This window comes from Melanerpes formicivorus, unplaced genomic scaffold, assembly GCF_026170545.1.
Source record: "Melanerpes formicivorus ecotype bairdi unplaced genomic scaffold, bMelFor1.0.p_v2 SCAF_22, whole genome shotgun sequence".
Taxonomy (NCBI): Eukaryota; Metazoa; Chordata; class Aves; order Piciformes; family Picidae; genus Melanerpes; species Melanerpes formicivorus.
The window spans coordinates 7,921,088-7,940,582 of NW_027142374.1; the positions used below are offsets into that span (position 1 = coordinate 7,921,088).

A 19,495-nucleotide genomic window follows, 5' to 3' on the forward strand; every position below is an offset into this window, starting at 1 on the left:
TATAATGCTTTTGTCTTGGGACAGTTCATGGGAGTGCCACAGAATGACGAAAAATGTTCCTTTTTTAGTAGTGGAGGCAAGTCCTTTGTTTCAGCATAGAAAACATGATTTCCATCCACACAGACTTCAAAAGAAGCAGTAGGAATTCTTGAGAGCCTGATTATCGTGGCATAATCACATTATCAAAGAGATTAGAAGCACTTTACTGTGTCTTTATGGTTTAGTGACACTCTCAGGCACTGGACAAAATCTTCAAGTGCAGTTAAAATCTTTCTTGTAGGGCACTAAGGCAAAAGAGAGCTTTTCACCTATGGGCCCTTAAATCACAGAGAATAGGTTTAATTCTGCTGAGAGAGAGCTGCAGAACTGAACACAATAGAATGTGTAGTTACTACTCTTTGCTGTTTCATCTAGATATATTTCTCAAAGTGGCCTGCAGTAGAGCAAAACAAAAGCCTGTTAAAATGTTAATTCTAATCAGTTCCAGCCGTTGGAAACGCTGTCATTAACCAGGCAATCAAACCGGTTGAATACAGAAGTGTTAGCAATTCAAACAAGTGGGGAATTCACAGGCTCTTTTCTCTAGAAACCTTGGTGTACTCTTGGAAGTTGTCCCTTTTGTGGGTGGTGGCTGGTTATAACAGTAACATGCCCATTTTTAGCGTTTGTTTCTCCACTGCTGTGTTGCCTTGAGGTAAACAGTCCACAGCCCATGTCTTTTAAGTGAAATGTTCCCTGAAAGACTCTGAATAACTTGCAATTAAGGTAAGTCAAAAAGTTAAAGCTGAGACTGAAAGTAAGAGCAAAGCATGTGATTTTCTTTAAGTTTTCCTTGTTGTATACAGTTGCCAAGGACCACTGAAGATCTTGGGATTAATTTTGTGATCATATGGCTCCCAATATAACGGATTCCATTGATAAATATAGTCCAGAGTGAAGAAAGCAAAAAACAATCGACAGAAAAGCCTTCTCAGATAGGAGTCTGTGCCTCTGGAAAGGCACACTATGGACAGTGTCTAGACAGAAAAAGGTATGGAATAGAACCCATGCACTTGACCTCAGTTAAAAGGCCAGGATGAAACAATCACAACAGAGTGTGACACGGGAGAGTTGCTGCACTTCAAGAGAAAACTGCTCCAATAGTGAAGAAACGTGGAATATGGGACAAAATGGTTTAGCTTAAACAGATACTAAAAATGATCCTGAAATAAAAAGAAATTTGAAAATCATTTGTAGTTTGTCTTATTTTGCTTGATTATTGACATGGAAAATAATTTTTTTCAGTTAGCTGTTAAGTCTTTTACCTGCCAGGACCCAGAGTCAGGACTTTGTGCGTCTCCAGCTGAGATTACTAAAACACTTGCAGCAGGGAGTTGCATTCCTTCTGCTGTTGTAAGGAGTCAGGGAAATAGAAGGGAAGCACACTACCATGAATGTGAGTGTAGAGAACTGAAAGGACAGGGATGTAACTTCCTCCTCCACTCTATCCCTTTTAATGTAAGGCTTGATTCCTTGCATGGGTAACTTCATGTAATCGCTGTTTTACCAGTAGAAAGCATAGCCCTAACCTGCTATTTTCTACTGATACTTCGAGACTTTATTGATCTCTTTCAGGTTCTCTCAAAGTGAACCAAATGAAAAGTACAAAAATATTATTACAAATCTCTGTGTTAAGTGTTCAGCTGCCAAGAACATGGTTTTCAGAAACAAATACCAGAGTTGTACTCTCCCATCCTTGTGATGGAACAATGCAAGTTCATCAGTCCCATATGAATCCCTGCAGTTGTAGAAAAGGCTGCCATCTTCGGGCAATGCTCAGTCATTGCACCCTCCTTTATGTGCTCCAGAATTCAAAATCCACAGCCTGACTAGAAGATAACCAGGAGAGTATACTGGGATCAGATCCCATTTTTGAGCCAACCATTGCACTAGTCTTGAATAATCTGAAATGTGATTTCAGACTGCATGTGCCCTAGCACATTTTGCATCTTGTCTTATCTTTTAGTAGTGCTTGCTCTAAAATACAATCTTTTTGCGCTTTGCAGCGTGGAAATCACAAGCAGTTAGATCTCAAAACACCGTTTTCTTCATAGGTTTTAGGATGTCCTGTCCACCCTGAGAGGTATCTAATGGCATTAAAGATTGAGTTGGGTAGAGTAATTGCAAAGGGCTTTGTGAACATGGTGCACTGACTTGGTTTTTGTTGTATATTAGGGTCGACCAGGACCAATTGGGCTTCAAGGACCAATAGGCTCACCTGGATTTACTGGCCCAGAGGGTTTGCCGGGAGCAAAAGGTGAGAGAGGAGCGGTGGGCCCCCCTGGACCAGCTGGACAGAAAGGTGAAAAGGTAGGCTCAACTATGACTTCTTTGTCCCTGCAGTAAGTCTGCAGAGTTGCATGTATTTTTGAAGGAATAAAGATAATCTTGGGCTATCTGCCCAAAGACTAAGAACACAGCATTTCATTAGTATCTTCAGAGAATCCCCCACTTTTATTTTTGAGTAAGAATGGAATTCCTAAAGCTGCTGAACACTGTAGCTATGCTGGTAGATGAACCATAACTATATGAGTACTGCTGTTGCAAGTAGTCTTTCCCTTCACATACCCAGGGATAGATGGGCATTAATCACAGCGTGTTCAGAGAGACCTGGAGCTTTCTATCCATTACAATTAGCGGGTATGCAGTAAGAGTCTCTCTTTATTCCTTGTGGAAGCAATATACTTTGCTTTTCCAGAGCAAGAGCAGTTTACACTGATATTCTGCTTACACAGTCTGTTTTGCTACTACCCAGAGTACATCAGTAGAACCAAGTGATTCCAGTTCAGCCAGGGGTGGTCTGAAGTGAGTACAGTGGTCTGCTTATCTCTGGCTAGGGCTATCCAAGTATAGAGAGAAAAACCTGTAAGTCCTGTTGAAACTTTGGGAAGGTCAAGTGTGATGCTGAGAGTTAAGCTTATTGTTTATTTTCCTGGCATCTTGTTTTCCCCAGATGTGCAGTAGGAGATTATAGTTTTACTTTAAATTGCCTGATTAAAACATTCCTGAAACACTCATTTGGCATCCAGTCAAGCTCAGATGCTCAGTTCCTATCTTCACTGACCCCTGTAGTCACAGAGAATCTGCATGAGATAGTTTTCTCCATTTGGTTTTGAAAGCTGAAGTCCAAGACTGAGAATGCTGGAGTGAAATGTATTTCACAGGTAACTGAAATAAACAGATTGATGAAATGAAATGAAATATAATGTGTACTCTTTTTCTTCAGGGCCCAATGGGAGTTCCAGGATTTCAAGGCATCAATGGGATCCCGGTAAGCTTGCATACGTAAACATAAATCACCAGAATGTTAGTCTCAACCAAAAGTACATAAGCACAATGAGGGTACCTTGCAAGTGTTTAGTTCTCTTTGGAGGAAAGTGGCAGGGCTTAGTCAACCTAGTGATCTCATGCTCTTTTGTAAGAGGTTAGGATCCTATTATGCTGAGAAGCTGCTATGTATTAGGAAGTGAGCCTGAGTTACATAGTGATCCACTGCATCACTGATAAGCTCTTCTTTCAGCACCATGTTCTCAGCACCATCTCTAGAAAGCACTCTATCATAAAATCATAGATTTACAGAATTTAAAGGGACCTTAGTCAAACAGCCTGATCAGCTGTGCTTCAAGCCATTTTTAGTATGTTTTCTAACCAACACTTAAAACCTTGTAATGACGAAGACTTAAGTCGTCTGTCTGGAAACCTTTGCTAATGCCTATTTTCAGTCTTGGATTCTGTGGTTTAAACCTCTTAGTTCTCATCTTACTCATCATGGATGCAGAGAGCATATTGTTCCCTTTTACTTTGGAGTGGCCATTCTAGTGACAGGTGTTTCCACAGTGTCTTGACCAGCTTTCTTTTGCTTTGGTATTTGCCAGTGATTTTTGCAAAGACGTCTTACAGACACTTTACTTCAGGAAAGTTTTACCTGGGCAAGTTTTAGAAGTTGCCCCAAACTTCCTTGCTGATTCTACAATATTTAGCTCATCCTGCTTTATCCTGGTATTACAATTCTTTTTATTTTCTTCATGGCATTTTTCCATTGTCTGTATCCTTGTGCCTTCAGGCTATACTCATGCTTTTTCTCATCTTCCTTACTTCCTCAGCTGTCCAAGAGCTCCAAAAGTTGAGCTGTGTTTTCTTACTTCCTATCAAAAACTAAATTGTTTGGATAGATTGGCTGAAAATGCACAGTTGGCCCTGTACATGAGCTTACTTGATTCCAGTTCCTTCCTGGCCCTTGTCCTTCTCTTCCCCTCTGCTCATCCTTGCCTGTTTTCTCTCCTGCTCTACTCCCTTGCTGCTATTTTTTTTTCTCACCAGCCAACTTTGTAGCTCTGAAGAGAACAAGCTGTTCCCATAATACTTAATTTAATTGAACACACTGTGGGAACATGCTGTTCTCAGAGGTTTTTTTCAGATGAGGCTCTGAAGAAAGGGGATTCCCAGCAATGAGGGGAGGCAGAGATACAGCCATTGCCAGGTAGCTGGCAGCAACAGGCATTCCAAGGAGAGAGTAGGGGTGGTAGATGAAAGGATTCAAACCCTCCAGCATTTACAAATCTACTCTGTCTGCTTTACACTATTCTGCAGGTGGGCAAATGGGAAAAAGGCAGATTTTGCTGTTCCTGAATAGCAAAGTGCTCACCCCTGTGGGTCTTCTGTGCCACAACCGCAGGATACAAAGGGAAGAAGGGAAACTAGCTCATACTGGTTACATTCTAAATACTTCCATTCTGTGGTGAAAATAGCAACCATCAGTGCTTGAGAAAATATTTATGCTTTTGCCAGTTGAATTTCAGGATAAGGGAGTAGCTTAGGTTTGTTGTGAAATGTATATGAACATATGCACTTTAGACACATGTATAATAGGCAGAGCAAAGGAGAGAGAGCATGTGTGTGCCAATACCTGTAAGAGGAGTAAAAACGTAGTGCTGTCTCTGCACAAGAATTAACAGCTAAGTTTGAAGAGAGCTTCCTTGTAGTAGGCAAATATGTTAGCATGGGCAGGTGTATTTTAGTCATGGCCAAAGGACTACAAGGCTGTGATTCAAGGGGTATCCCACTACTGACCTTAAGGGAAGTGGTGTTGCATAGAGATCCCTTGGGGAATGCTGGTGGCAAATAATTCGTGTTGTTGCAGCTGGCCTGACTAATCCCTTAAACCTAGTAAATACAGCAGCTACATGTGTTTATTACTAACCTTTTGTGTCACGCTGTAGAAGAACCCTCATATCCTTGGCTCTACTTGGGAAGTTTGGTTTTCCCTATAGGATAAGATTCATGGACACCGCTGGCAAAGGCTGGAACTGGAGCCAAGAGATGTATATAGCTCTTTATGACCTGTTCAAGAATTTCTAGGAGGAGATATTTCTATGAGAAGTGAGCCTTTGTCTGTTCCATGAAAGCTCGAGCTACACAGAGAGGCAAAGTACTTTATTTTGTGACCTTCCTAGAGGAAACACAAGCACTTGGTAATGGCTGCAAAAAGGCCACTTTGCCATAGCATCCATAAACATGCTTATTCCATTAGTTTATTCAATTGCCTTTGTTTCCTTGTTTCTAACTATTTGTTGAGCTCTCCTGCTGGGATCACCTTTGTGCTGTTTGGTTTGGAAAAGTGGCCCCTCAGGATCACAGCACTAGTGTAAAAGCAAGAGTCAGATAAAGCAAAGCGCGGGTCTAGATGAACAGTTCAAGTTTCCTTATCTGTCTCACAGGGAATGTCTCCTTTTGTGACAACAGAGAGCACAAGTGATCTCTTCAGCCTCTGTTTTAACTCAGATCTGTAAACTAGTCACCCTGCCATGTGTAAGTAAAGCATGTAAAAGTCTTCTGCCTTAGTCAGCTGAGGTGCTTGTGCTGAATCGGCACATCTGCCAAAACAGAAATTAGAAATTTTAATCAGTATTTTAAATCCCTGGGGAAAGGTTCATTGAAGACAGAACTTTATAACTCTCAAGGAGGTCAGTTATAGGTGCTCGGTGTAGCCTCAGATAAGGCTCCTAAAACAAAACGTTGTGAACTGTGGTAGCAGATAAGCTAGAAAGCAGGAAATCCTTTTTCCTAAAGGAAAAGTGACAGTATGTTTGTGCATGTGTCAATCTGTGTCATGCTTTGGCTCAGAATCACAGACATGGATGTCTTGGGATTAAGTGATAGACCCATAGATTTATTTAATACACATAGGAAATCATTTATGTGTATGTGGTCAACATACTTGATGTCCTCTCTTTGTGAGCCCTTCTCATGTAGGAAGAGGATACCAAAACCCACTGGGCCACTTACAGGCTGTGTTGGTCCAAGAGTTAGGATATCTCACCCAAAGTGTTTCTCAAGACACGAGGCCACCAGTCAGCTGCCTGCCATGGGCTGGCTCTTGGCTATCACTAATGGCTTAGCAGCTTGGCTCCCCACTGTCTGGCTTTGAGGGGCAGATGTTGGCTGTTCAGCTTCACTAAACCCTGCAGCTGGTCACGTTATGTTGTAACCAGATACATGTGCACTCGTCGCACATAGCTTCCGATTTTGTGGATGCTGTAAAAGAAGTGAAAGAGCTGACTGTAACCTCCTGCTGTAGTCACTGCACAGCAGAGACTTGGTGCTCTTGTCTATGACATCTCACGTGAATGGACGAGAGTGGGTTGCCACTGATTTGCTCCAGCTTTGAGAACCAAATGAAGTAATTTCTAAGAGATGGACATAAATGGCAATAAATTGGTGCTTCAGCCTTCTCCTTTCATTTTACTGGGGCCTGGCAAGCCCCTGCTTGCACACCACATACGAGTGTTTTGACAAACAAACTTTAATCATCCAGGCAACTGGTACTATGTACGCAGTGGTGCCTGATGACTTCATTCCATGTCCTGAGGCCTTGTTTAATCTCAGATTTATTGTTGTCTGGATGAGCTGCCTTGACCCTGTAGTGGAGACACACTTTATATTCATTCAGTTTGCACCTTAGTGACTGGCAGAGAACACATCTGGGCTCTCGCCCTTTCTCTTCATTTTGATGGCACAAATTGCAATGTAGTTGCTAAATGAACTGCACCAAAGGAACTCATCTAGCTGAAAATTAACCCCATTAAGAAAAAGAACAGTTATTTCTCTGCTGTGCTGGTTTCCTGCTCTGACTTGTCTATTCTGCCAGTGCTTATGCCAGCACAGGGAAGAGGTGGGTGTGAGTAAGCAGGAGTGTGCAATGGCCCTTCTTGCAGTAGCAGGGACTAGTGATCAGCTTGAGTATTTCTGTGATTATGGCCTAAGTTGCTCTGCATCCTTGGGAAAGTCACTCTGCTACTGTATGCCCCCAGCTTCTCACCCATAAAATGAAGATTATAGCATTCCCACATTTTTGCAAAGCATTTTAAGATCCTTGGATAAAAGGCTTTACATTACTGTAAAGTTCTCATTGAGTTTGGACAGAGCATACGTTAGTGTCTTGGATTTGGAAGACCTTCAGCAGCACAAATGTGTTTTGTTTTAAGTGTCAGGCATGAAGGATTGTTAATGTTCTGCTTTATCTCCATTTTATCCATGTTTATTTTTTTACTTTCGTAGTGTGAGTCATAACTCGTTTAACGCCGTATCTTAAGGATGAATCTTTGGGATCAAACAAATATACTTTTGGATGAGTCAAGATCAGGGTGTACCAGAGGAGGGGGAGAGAACTGTCAGTTACTGATACTATCTTATAAGTTTAATTTTTCTTCTTGCCACAAGACACTGTCTTTGAGTGTCACAGGACTAATTTCTATGGAAAAAAAGATTGGAACCTCTAGTGGGACTGATAGTTCTGCCACTCAGTGTTTTGCCTACACCAAATCATATGACACTGAAGAAAAAGTAATTAAAGTCTCAAACTTTGATCTCCTTTGCACAAGTACCATGCTGGGTAATCTCTAGTCATGTTAATAGAGCTATACTAGGGCAAAAGAGGTGTGAAATTAGAATTAGGTACAATTATATTCTACCCTGCTTGATTAATAATTGTCCATTACAAATACTTTCTTTTAAATGTTTTTAGTTTAGTTAGGTCTTTATCCCAGTTGCCTTAGCTAAGATTTTAAATTTAATATAGCTAGAAAAGAGCAGTAACATCTGTTGAACTATTAAAAGAAAGAATTCACACATGAGAGGAAGAGAAATCTCTGAAACTTGAAGCAGATTTGAGTTCTAAATGCTCAGTATTGTTGAGTCTGCCTTCACCCTTGTTTTTGCACAAGCAACTTCCACTCCTGGTGTCAGGTGCACCCTTGTGTGCTGTTTTACACTGTCTTACATGCTGTGGAATGAGTATTGCCCTGTGGGACTAACTCATGCACAAGTTATGTACTTCAGAAAATTATCCCTTGGACAAAATGGTAATTAAATAAATGCAGCCAGTGTTCCAGGATTTCAGCTTTGGGGAGGATAGACAATGCTGGCTGAAGAAGCTGGTTCTGTTGCCGTCTGCTGAACTTGAGTGGGAGTTGTATGTTTCTTTTGGTTTGTGTTGCCATTTGGGAGATATCAGTTTTCTGGGGACCAGTATGACTAATAGAATAATGCATCCTGTCATCTTTCTCTCTTTTTTCCCTTTGTGCAGGGTCACCCTGGACAGTCTGGACCTAGAGGTCTTCCTGGCCTTGATGGCTGCAATGGTACCATTGGGAGCCCTGGCGTTTCTGGATCCGATGGGTTTCCTGGCCTACCTGGGCTCCCTGTACGTCCCAGTTTGAATATGATGTTTTGTAATCACTAATCCAAGATTTGTTGTTCATGTCACTGTTGGAATGTAACTCTCAAGTACTTAGTAAGAACTTTAAGTTCATTACCATTATTAGAGCACAGTGTAATTTTCTCACTGAAATTCCACTTTGAGGATAAAATGAAGATCCAGTATGCTCCCACACCAAGTTATACCATTGTCACTGGCAGTATTCAAGATAACTCAGAGCAAGCCATGATCAAGTTTTTAAGAACCACATAGTGTCAAATACCTTCTATGTGGCGTTCTCCAAGTTAGGGGATGCTGGCTCAGGAAAGGATGCTATCATGTTCAAGTCTGTGCATCAAATATTGGATGCCTTCCTTCAGGTCCTAAGACAGCCAGAAGCTTCAGTCTTACCGAGTGTCAATAAAATTTTCTTCACAGGGTATGTGTTTTACTTTTGAAAACACATTCCTGCTAGGTTGAAATTTTATCTAGCCTTCATTGCACCATTTGCAGTTGTCATTATGTTCTTCTGGACTCCCCTCTCACAGAAAATGGTACTTGCAAGAGTACTTCTCCCCCTCTGCCTTTCAGGATGAATTGTCTTTGGGGAAACTCCTCATTTTCCTTCATCAGCTGTAGAGGAAGTGAGGGTAGCTGGATCATGCTCTAGATTCTGTTTTAAGTGGGTAGGATTAGTTACAAGAACTCCACTTGTAGCTGCTTTGGGAAATTAGTCTTTTATAAGTTTATTTCTGAAGTGTAAGCAAAAAAATATTTGACAAATATTTGTATATTTGTTCACATTCAAAGCCTGAACTTAGATGTAAGGTCATCTAACTGTCTGTGTAATGGAACTCCTTTGCATATATACATGAAGAAGAGGAAGGAAATGCAGCTGATGGATATAAATAATGCCACTGACTTCAGCACTTCCAAACTGTGCTAAGACATCTTTACATGTCACCCAGTCTTGAAATTGGTGAGGTTGAAAAATCCTGGGGCAATAAGATCATATTAAAAGTACTGCTTTCCAAAGCAACTGATTTACTCATACCTGCTGCTTGAATTTCTGTTTTGTAATGCTTGTAGGATTACAGTTTTAGCAAGGAAAGCTGCTTGGATAAGCCAACCTCTCTCAAAATAAGTTGGCAATGGAATGAGCAAGATTGAAATAGATTGAGTAAATATAGAATTATAATGGCAACTTTTCCAGAAGATTTGTGCAGTCCACCAGTATTTTTCTCTTTGTTGATTCTAAATCAAATTCAGTGATTTACAGTGTTAAACAAGAGATAGAATCATTGAATGATCGAAGTTGGAAGGGACCTAAAAGATCATCTAGTTCCAACCCCCCTGCCATGGGCAGGGACACTTTCCACAAGACCAGGTTGCTCAAAACCCCATCCAACCTGGCCTTGCACATTTTTAGGGAGGGGACATGCACAACTCCTGTGGGCAGCCTCCTCCAGTGCTTCACCGCTCTCACAGTAAAAATTTCTTCCTAGTATCTTAGCTAAATCTACTCTCTTCCAGTTCAAAAGCATTACCCCTTGTCCTGTCATTGCACTCTCTGATGAGGAGTCCTTCTCCAGCTTTCCTGTAGGCCCCCTTTAAGTACTGGAAGGCTGCTCGAAGGTCTCACCGAAGCCTTCTTTTCTCCAGGCTGAACAGTCCAAACTGTCTTAAGCCTGTCCTCATGGGAGAGGTGCTCCAGCTCCCTGGTCATCCTCATGTACCTGCTCTGGACCCACTCAAACAGACCCATGTGATTTTTACACTGAGGGTACCAGAGCTGCATGCAGCAATGAAAGGTGGGATCTCACTAGAGTGGAGCGGAGGGGCAGAACTCCTTCAATCTGCTGACCATGCTGTGATCCACACATCACCCAGCCTGAATCCATGTTTGGTGTTGCCCCAACACAGGTCAGGACCTTACACTTGACCTTTTTGAACTTCATGAGGTTTGCATAAGCCCAGCTCTCAAGCTTGTCAAGGTCTCTCTGGATGACACTGATACATGTATGAACTGGAGGGTTACACCATGTCAGACAGACTCAAATAGGATCTTAAAAGTTGTCAGAGCCTAAAATGAAAGGGAAATCTAATATAAACAGGAAAATACCAGAGGAAATGTTTGCAGAACCTTAAGTTCTCATAATGCCACAGCTTCTTTCACAAAGCTGCAGTGGTGCTTTTGCAGTTTACTGGTGCCAGGAGTTTGCCTGGTTTGTTACACTGAATGTAAGTTCTTTCAAAACTACATCAGTATTTTTTCTAGATTTGTTTTGTTGTGTTTTTTTTAATCAGGGTCGTCCTGGTCCAAAAGGCCTTAAAGGAGAACCTGTTTTTGCTCAAGGCAGTCTTAAAGGAATGAAGGTAAGATTTGTCATCACATAGGAGAAAAAGCAGTACAAGAACCACTCCAATGTCCTACAGCTTGTAGGTCTCATGCTGCAGGTTATTTTGCTCATGATGATAGATGTGGGTGCCCTGGGCATGTGAAAAAGGCCTTATAATAACTCCATTAATAAGAATGCAGACTACTCACAGAACTTGGAATTGCTTGGTCTTTGCAGAGATCTTGTTCATCCCATATTGGGATGCTGGCACATTGCTCAGCCTGTTACGGTTCAGTGTTGTTGCTGATTCCTCACTTGTCTCTGGAGGTCTAGCACCATTCATCTGTGGTGTCAAACAGTGGATGTGAGGAATTTTTTGTAAGTTTGTCCTGGCTTATATGAGGTAGCATATGGGTTTTTAGATGCAGATGTAGCCCAGGAGGGGTCCTTCACCTACGCTTGGAACTTTCCTGTGACTAACATCTTCGCGCGTGCCAGATCTGTTGAAATAACAGCTGAGGAAAGCCGCACGTGCATGTTCAAATTTATACTGTGAGATCCCAGCTGCCTCCCAATGTTTTTGGAACAGGGAGGTACTAGTAAGTGATCAGTCATATTCTTGGTGTAAATATATGAATATCATATCCCACTCATAGTAATCCATCCTTTGCTGCCGTGAAGTCAGGATTTTACTCTATTTATTAAAGACCTCACACTGAAACATCTGTATCAAGCATGTAAGTTTATTTCCTGTACAGAAAATGCAAACTGTAGATATACAAACTTTTTAGTTTTTGTCACTTCAGTTTCTCTTGTTACCTGCTAATAAAATGCTTGTAGTTTCTCTGGAGTTTTGGAATCTCTCCATTACCCAATTTAAAGATGGAAGCAAAGCTGTCAGAATATTTTCCCATTTACACTTAATATAGCATTAACAGCAAATATTTCTATTTAAACAAAACTTAATGCTCGTTAGAGTTTGTTGCAGTAACTGTATCTTTTACTCATGCATTTATAATTTTTAGGGAGAAAATGGTCTTCCTGGATTGGATGGGATTTCTGTAAGTTATTTAATTTGGGGAATAATGATTTTAAAAACTATTAAGTGGGCAGTTTTTCTTCTGTTGGGTCTCAAGAGCCCTTTTCCAATTAGCAGGCAATGTATTTTCATGTGTGATACCAGTGGCATGAGCAGTTACAGCTTTGTTGTGGTGTGAGTGGATCCACATTAGGATAGGGGAGGTCAGATTTTTGCTGTTATGTTTTTGCTGGGGTTTTTCTTTTTCAAATCAAACTCCCTTCTTCCACTGAACTCTGTAAATTTGGTTCTCAGAATACATCTAGTAACATAAAATGGATTGTTAAATTATTTAATTTGGCATACTTAATGAGGGGATATTACTTAATGGGTCCTGAGTCTGATTTTGTTTCTGCTTGGGATTTGATGAGGCAAGTCCTACATGTTCTATGTTTTTCTTATGTTCTTGTTATAGGGTCCAAAAGGTTTTCCAGGTCCAAAAGGTTCTGCAGGCCCTATAGGACTGCCAGGCTTGCAGGTACGAGACCTCAACTGATGCACTTGTTGATAGTACCATTCAAAATGTTGTCCGTATTTGGGTGATGACAATGAGCAAAAGTGTGTGTGCATCTACAAGGGCTGAGCACAGCTGACTTCAGGCATAGAATACTTAGTTTATTCTAATCACATGGAAGGCTCATCTCTGGAGCAGCTTTCAGAGTAGCAATCATGAATGAGGTCTCCAGCAAAGCCACAGAGTGCTGCCTACAAACACAAAATTATACAGTTCTGAGCTCTTCCTCATCTAGGGAGTAGGGGGAATATGCTGACCTCTGCATGTTTGGAGCCTTTGTCATCATAAAATGTGCTAAAGAGCTTTCAGGGTACTACAAGAGAGTTTCCACTGGTCAGAGGTAAAAATTAAATACATGTGTGTTGCTTTTAAATTGGAGCTTTCTCTTAGTTAACGACAGTACTGAAGGACTGTGCTATTACAGGTGAGATGACATGAAGGTCATGTCTCAGTTTTTTTTTGGAGGAAAGAGGTGAAAATTCAGATACTACTGCAGATCCCAGCATTGCTCCAATTGTGTGCATCCTAATTAAGTCTAAAGAAATAAAATCTTAATCTTTTTCCCACTTAGGGTCCAGTGGGTCCCCCTGGACCACCAGGTCCAAAAGTAAGTACCTGCTATTCCTGCTTCTTTCTACACCTACTTGTCATTTTTAAGAGTGCTGATGGTAGTGATGACATGATGCTGTTGTTGCTCTTGTTTTGTTACTCATTCCTTATTGTTGGGTGATTGTTTTTTTTTTTTTTAGGGTAACATGGGATTAGGCTTTCAAGGAGAGAAAGGAGAAAAGGTAGGTGAAAGCTGCTCTTTTCTAGAAAGGGCATGAAATAATACTTCAGTGTTCTGTCATAGCTTGATTCTCTAGAAAGTGACTAGATTCTAGCCTTTTCTTCTTTTTCTTTTCTTGGACTGCTTGGCAGTGCAAACACTACATATTCTTGCTGGTTCCTTATCTGTTGGTACATGAGAAAAGGATGGGAGCTTTTCTGGATGAAGAGGGAGAAGGGCAAAATCTCAGTTCAGCACTGTAGTTTCACGGTTATCAAGATACGAGTTCCTTTAGCCATCTTTTGAATCTCTGTCTTTCAGTTTCTTTGGACCTTCGTGTCTTGCATTGAGTTATTCTGACTTCGTTCTTTTTGGCATTTGTAATATTCTTTGGCCCAACTGATGTGTGATTTACTGTCTCACAATCCTAAATGGGTGCCGTGCAGCCTGTAGGAATTTACACTGGCATAATGGGGCTTCTCAAAGGTCTCAACCTGGGACTTGATTCTGCTGCTTTTAAAATCAGTTCTCAGCATTCTACCTTTCTAATTGTTTCTTTTCTTCTTTTCTTTTGTATTTTTCCACAATTTTTTTCTGGTCTGTTTTCCTGTTGATTCAAAAGCTGAGCCTTTTTTTTTTTCTTGCCAGTTTTTTTATATCCACAACCCTTCTGAAACTCATTTAATGCATTTCTTTCGTCTTAATTTTCAGTCTGATCTTCTGACTTCCATGACCAAACTCCTGTAGCAGCATTTAGGCACACAGATATTACCTGTGTGGCTTTTTACTAGACACTTTCATAGGAAAAAATTGTAAATAGCTTCCTCTTTTGCCAACAGGGTGATGTAGGGCTGCCTGGCCCTCCAGGTCCACCACCATCCACTGGAATACTGGAATTCATGGGATTTCCTAAAGGAAAGCAAGGAGAAAAGGTCTGTAAATTCAGTTTATAAACACTCCCCTTCCCCATGCTCCTTCATTCAAGGCTGAATGAAATTACAGGACAATGGGGACTGCTTCATTTTCAGATCAAAATACTTTTCTGTACTAATTTAATTTACCAGATGGATATTGAATGAAAGTATTCTCAGCTAAGAGCATTGTAGACCACTAGAGAATGCACACCTATCAGAAGTAGAAATCTAAAAGCTATTTAAAGATTTTCATCATTAATCCTAAAAATAAATGAACTGTAGTTTGTTTCTGCTGGACCTCTGAAGTCATGTCATGTGAAGCAAAAAACTGTAATCCATTTACAAAAAATAAATCTAAAGCCTTACTTTAGGAGTCAGGAACGTGATGGGTGGATTGGGGACAGTCTTACTTTCATGGGCACAGTGATTTATTGTGTTTACTTTTTCCCCTTGTCAGGGTGAGCCAGGCCCTCAAGGATTACCTGGAGACATGGGATTGCCTGGCATTCCGGTGAGGACAGAGAAGAGTTCTTAATAGGTGTCTAATGTGGATTAGATGGTTCAACACCCTCTGAAGAGCTCATGAGGCTATTATGGGAGTTTCTAGGCACCAGAGTACTTTGCAAATATGATAAAAATATCCACAGGAGGTTTTGAAGAGTGTAACTGTAACCTCTTTAGTTTTTGTGCTGGAGATATAAAGAGGAGAATGCTGTCTTGCTATAGGTGTTATAAAGCAGTCATCATTTCAGTACCTGTAATCTGCACCTTGCAGGGATCAGCAAGGAGACAGAGCCTTTACATGGCCACTTGATGGCAGTGTTTCTTGCTGTCCCACTGAGAGCTAGCCATCATTTTCTTAAAATCTCGGTTTATTTCCTTTAGTTGTATCTAAACATGCTCTTTTACTTTAAAGTCGTAAAGCACACACAGATTTTTCTGTCTGTCCCTGTATAGAATCATAGAATCAAAAAGGTTGGAAAAGACCTCAAATATCCAGTTTTAAGATGGGCTCTTTAACATGAGTGCTCCTAAACTCAGGAGTGTGGAGCATCTTCTCTGAATCAAGCACACCAATTTTTCCCTGTATTCCAGAGAGCTGTTCCCCAGTTTGTAACCTGTGTAAACACAGGTTATTTTGGTAAGTTTAGGGAATAAATATTTTGTGGAACTTCTGACTACTAAGATAAATTGTTTACCAGTTTCTTCAATGTACAGATGTTCTGGGTAGAAAAACATGCAAGAAGAACCTGTATATGAAACAGAGTTTGTATTAGCCTTTCTGGACACGTTCCATTATGTGCGTGTTTAGCTTTATGCATCACAAGAGGCCCAGCGAAGCTGGTGGGGTTGAACGCACATGTGAACTTAGCCACAGGAAGATATTCCAGGATTGAAGGCTGAAAATCGCTTAACTACTGTAACAATGGCTGAAATTAAATCCTGGTGTTCTGTCTCTGGATTTAATACCTCTTACTGTCTGGGAAAACCACCAAACATTTCCAAATGCTGAGCATGAAAATGCAAGTTTTGTGTAATGCTTAGGCTTTAGAATGAAAAGCAGCTCCCTCGAGCTGCCGCTACTAAGAAATGAGGTTTGAAATAATTTCTAAGTGTAGAATACAGTACAAGGCAGCAGTGGACTTTGCTGGTTATAGCATGGGGTTACTGGTATCTGCTAGTGAAGGATGTGCCATGGTTTGAATGGATGGAATTTATGGAGAATGAAGAAGGTAATGTACTGCAGGTACTCCCAAGTCTGGTTGATACAGGTTTTCTTTCTGTCCCAGTTGAAGCAGTCAGTTGCCCTTGTCTCTCTGTTGTACTCTTTCTACTAACATTTTGTCATTTTGTCTTAGGGCTGAGCAATACAGTTCCAGGCAGATCACGAATTTAATGTTGATGTTTTTCCTCAGGGCTTTGGAGGTGTTGGAGAAAAAGGAGAAAAAGGTGTTCCTGGTTTACCAGGTGGCAGGGTAGGTAACTTTACAAAGTCCTTACATGCCTTTTCTCAAACAGGCCACAGGAAGTGGCCATTTCATCAACAGAAGCATTCCCAAAGCATGTAGGAGTCTCAGGCATAGGTCTGAGTCCCATAGTAGCCAGCACCATACAAGAACAAGAGAGTTCCTACCTCACTAAAGTCTCAGGTCAAAAGTTATATGAAAGATGTGTTCAGACAAGCAGTTCAAGAAAATCAGATGGAAGTATTTAGTGGAGGTCTTGATACTGCAGGGCCTGTCTTTTTCCAGTATTTTTGAAAGCTTCACAGAAAAGGAAGCATGCAGGAGGTCCAAATGAAGATAAAAAAGAGGCCTTACAGAGGCTTTAGGGAGGTCTTAACCAGTGCCAGAACCATCCATCAGAGAACACAGATATCTGGGGAAGAAGAGGGCAAGCTGGCAATAGATGTTGGTCTAACTAGTCAGCAAATGTGGGAGTTCTCAGCGTGCTCAGTCACATGCCAACCATGGATTCTTCAAACCACCATTATCCTGTAGAGATGTGCTTCTATACAATAAGAAGACCAAGGCATTCTGTCCTGTGTGTGCAGAATAAATTGTAAATTGACAGAAACTCTAGATTGAATTGTTCATAATTGCAAACTTTTCATTATTTGGTGCTGAGATATTTGCAGTCTGTTATAAGATGACCAGACTGAGATGGAGCCTCTGAAAGTTAATGTGGTTTTTGTTTTTTTTTTTTTTTTTTCTGTTCTAGGGTATTTTGGGACTGGATGGGTCTGATGGGATTCCAGGAAGAAAGGTAACATTTCTGTTATTTTTTTACTCTACTTAAAATTACAGAATCCAGCTAGCTGCTTAAGACCTACTGACTCTTATCTAGTGACTTCAAGTTCCCTGATGGATGAATGCACCTGCCTTACTAAACTAGTGAGAGCAAACTAGAAAGCTTGTGTGAAACTCCAGATCTTTTAAACTGTCTATGTAGCCTTACGTACTTAGAGAACCACCTCCACAGATTTGAAACTGTACATTCCCTCCTGGAACAATCAGCTGTCTCCTTTTTCCAGTCTTGGGAGAGAAAATGGCCAGGTGATCAAGTGGCTGAAAACATGTCTAAGTACTTGCACTTGCAGATGCAGCAGTGGAAATTTTGCAGTCTGGAGTTCAGTTGCTAGTGTAGTTTCTTTCACGTATGTCTTTTTCAAGATATACTGAAGGTGGTGGTATCTCCAATATCATCTAATTCATATCTGTGTGTTAAAATTGTACTATTCAAACCAGATCCTTTATGGCAGATTTCTCACCAATACAGTATATGGGCTATGTTGGAGCCTACAGCTGTCCAAGACTTCAGAATCACAGGCAAGGTTAAAAGTTAAGGTTCCCTGCTCCAGAGCTCTTGGAATATCCCATTATTCTGCGGCAGCAGAGGAATTTGTAATCCACCCTGGGCCAGGCTGAGTAAGTTACCCAGCGGAGAACAGTAGATCACTTTTGTGTAGATTTCAAGTCACGCACCCAAAAGGGGAAATTTGGTGTCCCTGAGAATGCTACGATGAAATGGAGAGCTGGGTCTCCCAGGTGTCACTTCAATTGTTGTGGTGCCAATATTTTGTTGGGGTGGGACAGAGTGGAGGGGAAAGTGTGAAGGACAGGGAAGACAATGTTCTAGACTCCTTACTCTACAAACATTTCTATGGTTCTGTGAGAACTCCAAGGTGTTCTCTTGGTTTGGACACCCTCAAGCATGCTCACAAGTTCTCACTGTCTTCACAGCGCAAGGACACCTAAAGGAGCTGTGATATTTTGCGAGTGCTGAGAAACGGGTGCCATCAGTTTTCCCTTTCTTTATTTCTTTGGTGGGACAATAAATTAGGTTTGTGATTCAAGTCCAGGCACTGCAAATGCCTCAGCTAACAAACAATGCCACAGTCTTACTGCCTGACTGTGTAACAGTGTTCCTCTGTGTGACTTCACAGGGTCATCCAGGTATTGCAGGCTATCCAGGGCTGGATGGAGTTGAAGGCATGAAGGTAACTTCTCACTTGAAAATACTAAAGCACTGCTTTTTAAAAGATGTTTGCATGAATAAATTATTATTGTTACCCCAGTCAAATCTTTACTACCATGTTTCAGCTCCTCATTTACTTTGTTGTTAAGGATAAAAATGAATGTTTGCTGAACTATGAATACTTGGATATTTTAACACCTATATTGTATTCATTCATGTAACTTCATGAATTACAATTTTAGGTTTAGTCTCTCTGGTCTCTGTTAGCCTTATGCCAAGTCCATATTACCTGGGCAAATGAGGCAAGATTAGATAGATGGAAGTAAGTGGATTTTAGGATCATTTCCAAGGCTATCTTAGATCACAGATCTGCAAGTACTGACAAGCCTGAAAAGAGTGGCTTGTACGGGAGATAGGCAACACATAGTAGACATTTCATGAGTGACTCACCACTTGGACAATCAGACATCTGGAAACAGAGGAAAGCAGTTGGATACAGTTTGCTGTGAAAAAAAACTTACCAGCCACCAAGACTAGTATATGGTTGGCAGACATGAAATGCAAGTACTGGAGGGCTTTCTTGTGCAGAGCATATAAAAGGAGTAGTACAGGTTTATGTGCAGAGTATTGCTGGAAGAAGCCACAAAGTGTTCACTGCCTTGGCTCATTGCATGGTGTTTTTGTTATAAATATGGTGGCAGTTTGGATAACAGTCCAAACAGTCAGATCTTGCACTTGCAATTTCAAAGAGGATTTGATACTGTGTTAGACTGAGAGGAAGGAATGATACTGCAGTTCATCATAACTTGCATGTCCATGCAACAGGATAGCTTCAGAGGAGAGCAAACACTTTGTATGAAGCAGCCACTAGTTTCCTCAGATGGGAAGTAGGTAGGTCAGGACAGCAGATGATTGTAAATAGCAGAACAACGAAGTTGATTCTTCAGCAAGATGAGGAGTGATGATTAATGAATAACTACAGACATTGCTACCCAGATTTCCCTTCCATCACCCGTCTGAAGATGGCATGAATTGTTTTCTTCTACAGGGGGAATCAGGTGACATTGGTCCCCCAGGCCCTCCTATTGTTGTTGACAGGGAAGGTGTAGTCATTTCAGGTACGTGGGGTTTTTTTGCTTTGGAACTCCTCTAAAGCAGTTTTTCTGATC

General features: G+C 41.0%; 1 protein-coding gene across 1 annotated transcript in view; it reads left to right on the forward strand.

Annotated features, from left to right (window-relative positions):
• The window catches only part of COL4A6 (collagen type IV alpha 6 chain), a 130,146-nt gene that overhangs the window by 83,534 nt on the left and 27,117 nt on the right, over window positions 1–19,495 (forward strand). The window contains exons 4-17 of the mRNA XM_068152046.1: window positions 2,215–2,349; window positions 3,266–3,310; window positions 8,624–8,740; window positions 11,042–11,110; window positions 12,099–12,134; window positions 12,567–12,629; window positions 13,237–13,272; window positions 13,415–13,456; window positions 14,274–14,366; window positions 14,806–14,859; window positions 16,265–16,324; window positions 17,070–17,114; window positions 18,295–18,348; window positions 19,375–19,444. Of these exons, the coding sequence (XP_068008147.1) occupies window positions 2,215–2,349; window positions 3,266–3,310; window positions 8,624–8,740; window positions 11,042–11,110; window positions 12,099–12,134; window positions 12,567–12,629; window positions 13,237–13,272; window positions 13,415–13,456; window positions 14,274–14,366; window positions 14,806–14,859; window positions 16,265–16,324; window positions 17,070–17,114; window positions 18,295–18,348; window positions 19,375–19,444 (919 nt within the window). The remainder of the gene's footprint in view (window positions 1–2,214; window positions 2,350–3,265; window positions 3,311–8,623; window positions 8,741–11,041; window positions 11,111–12,098; window positions 12,135–12,566; window positions 12,630–13,236; window positions 13,273–13,414; window positions 13,457–14,273; window positions 14,367–14,805; window positions 14,860–16,264; window positions 16,325–17,069; window positions 17,115–18,294; window positions 18,349–19,374; window positions 19,445–19,495) is intronic.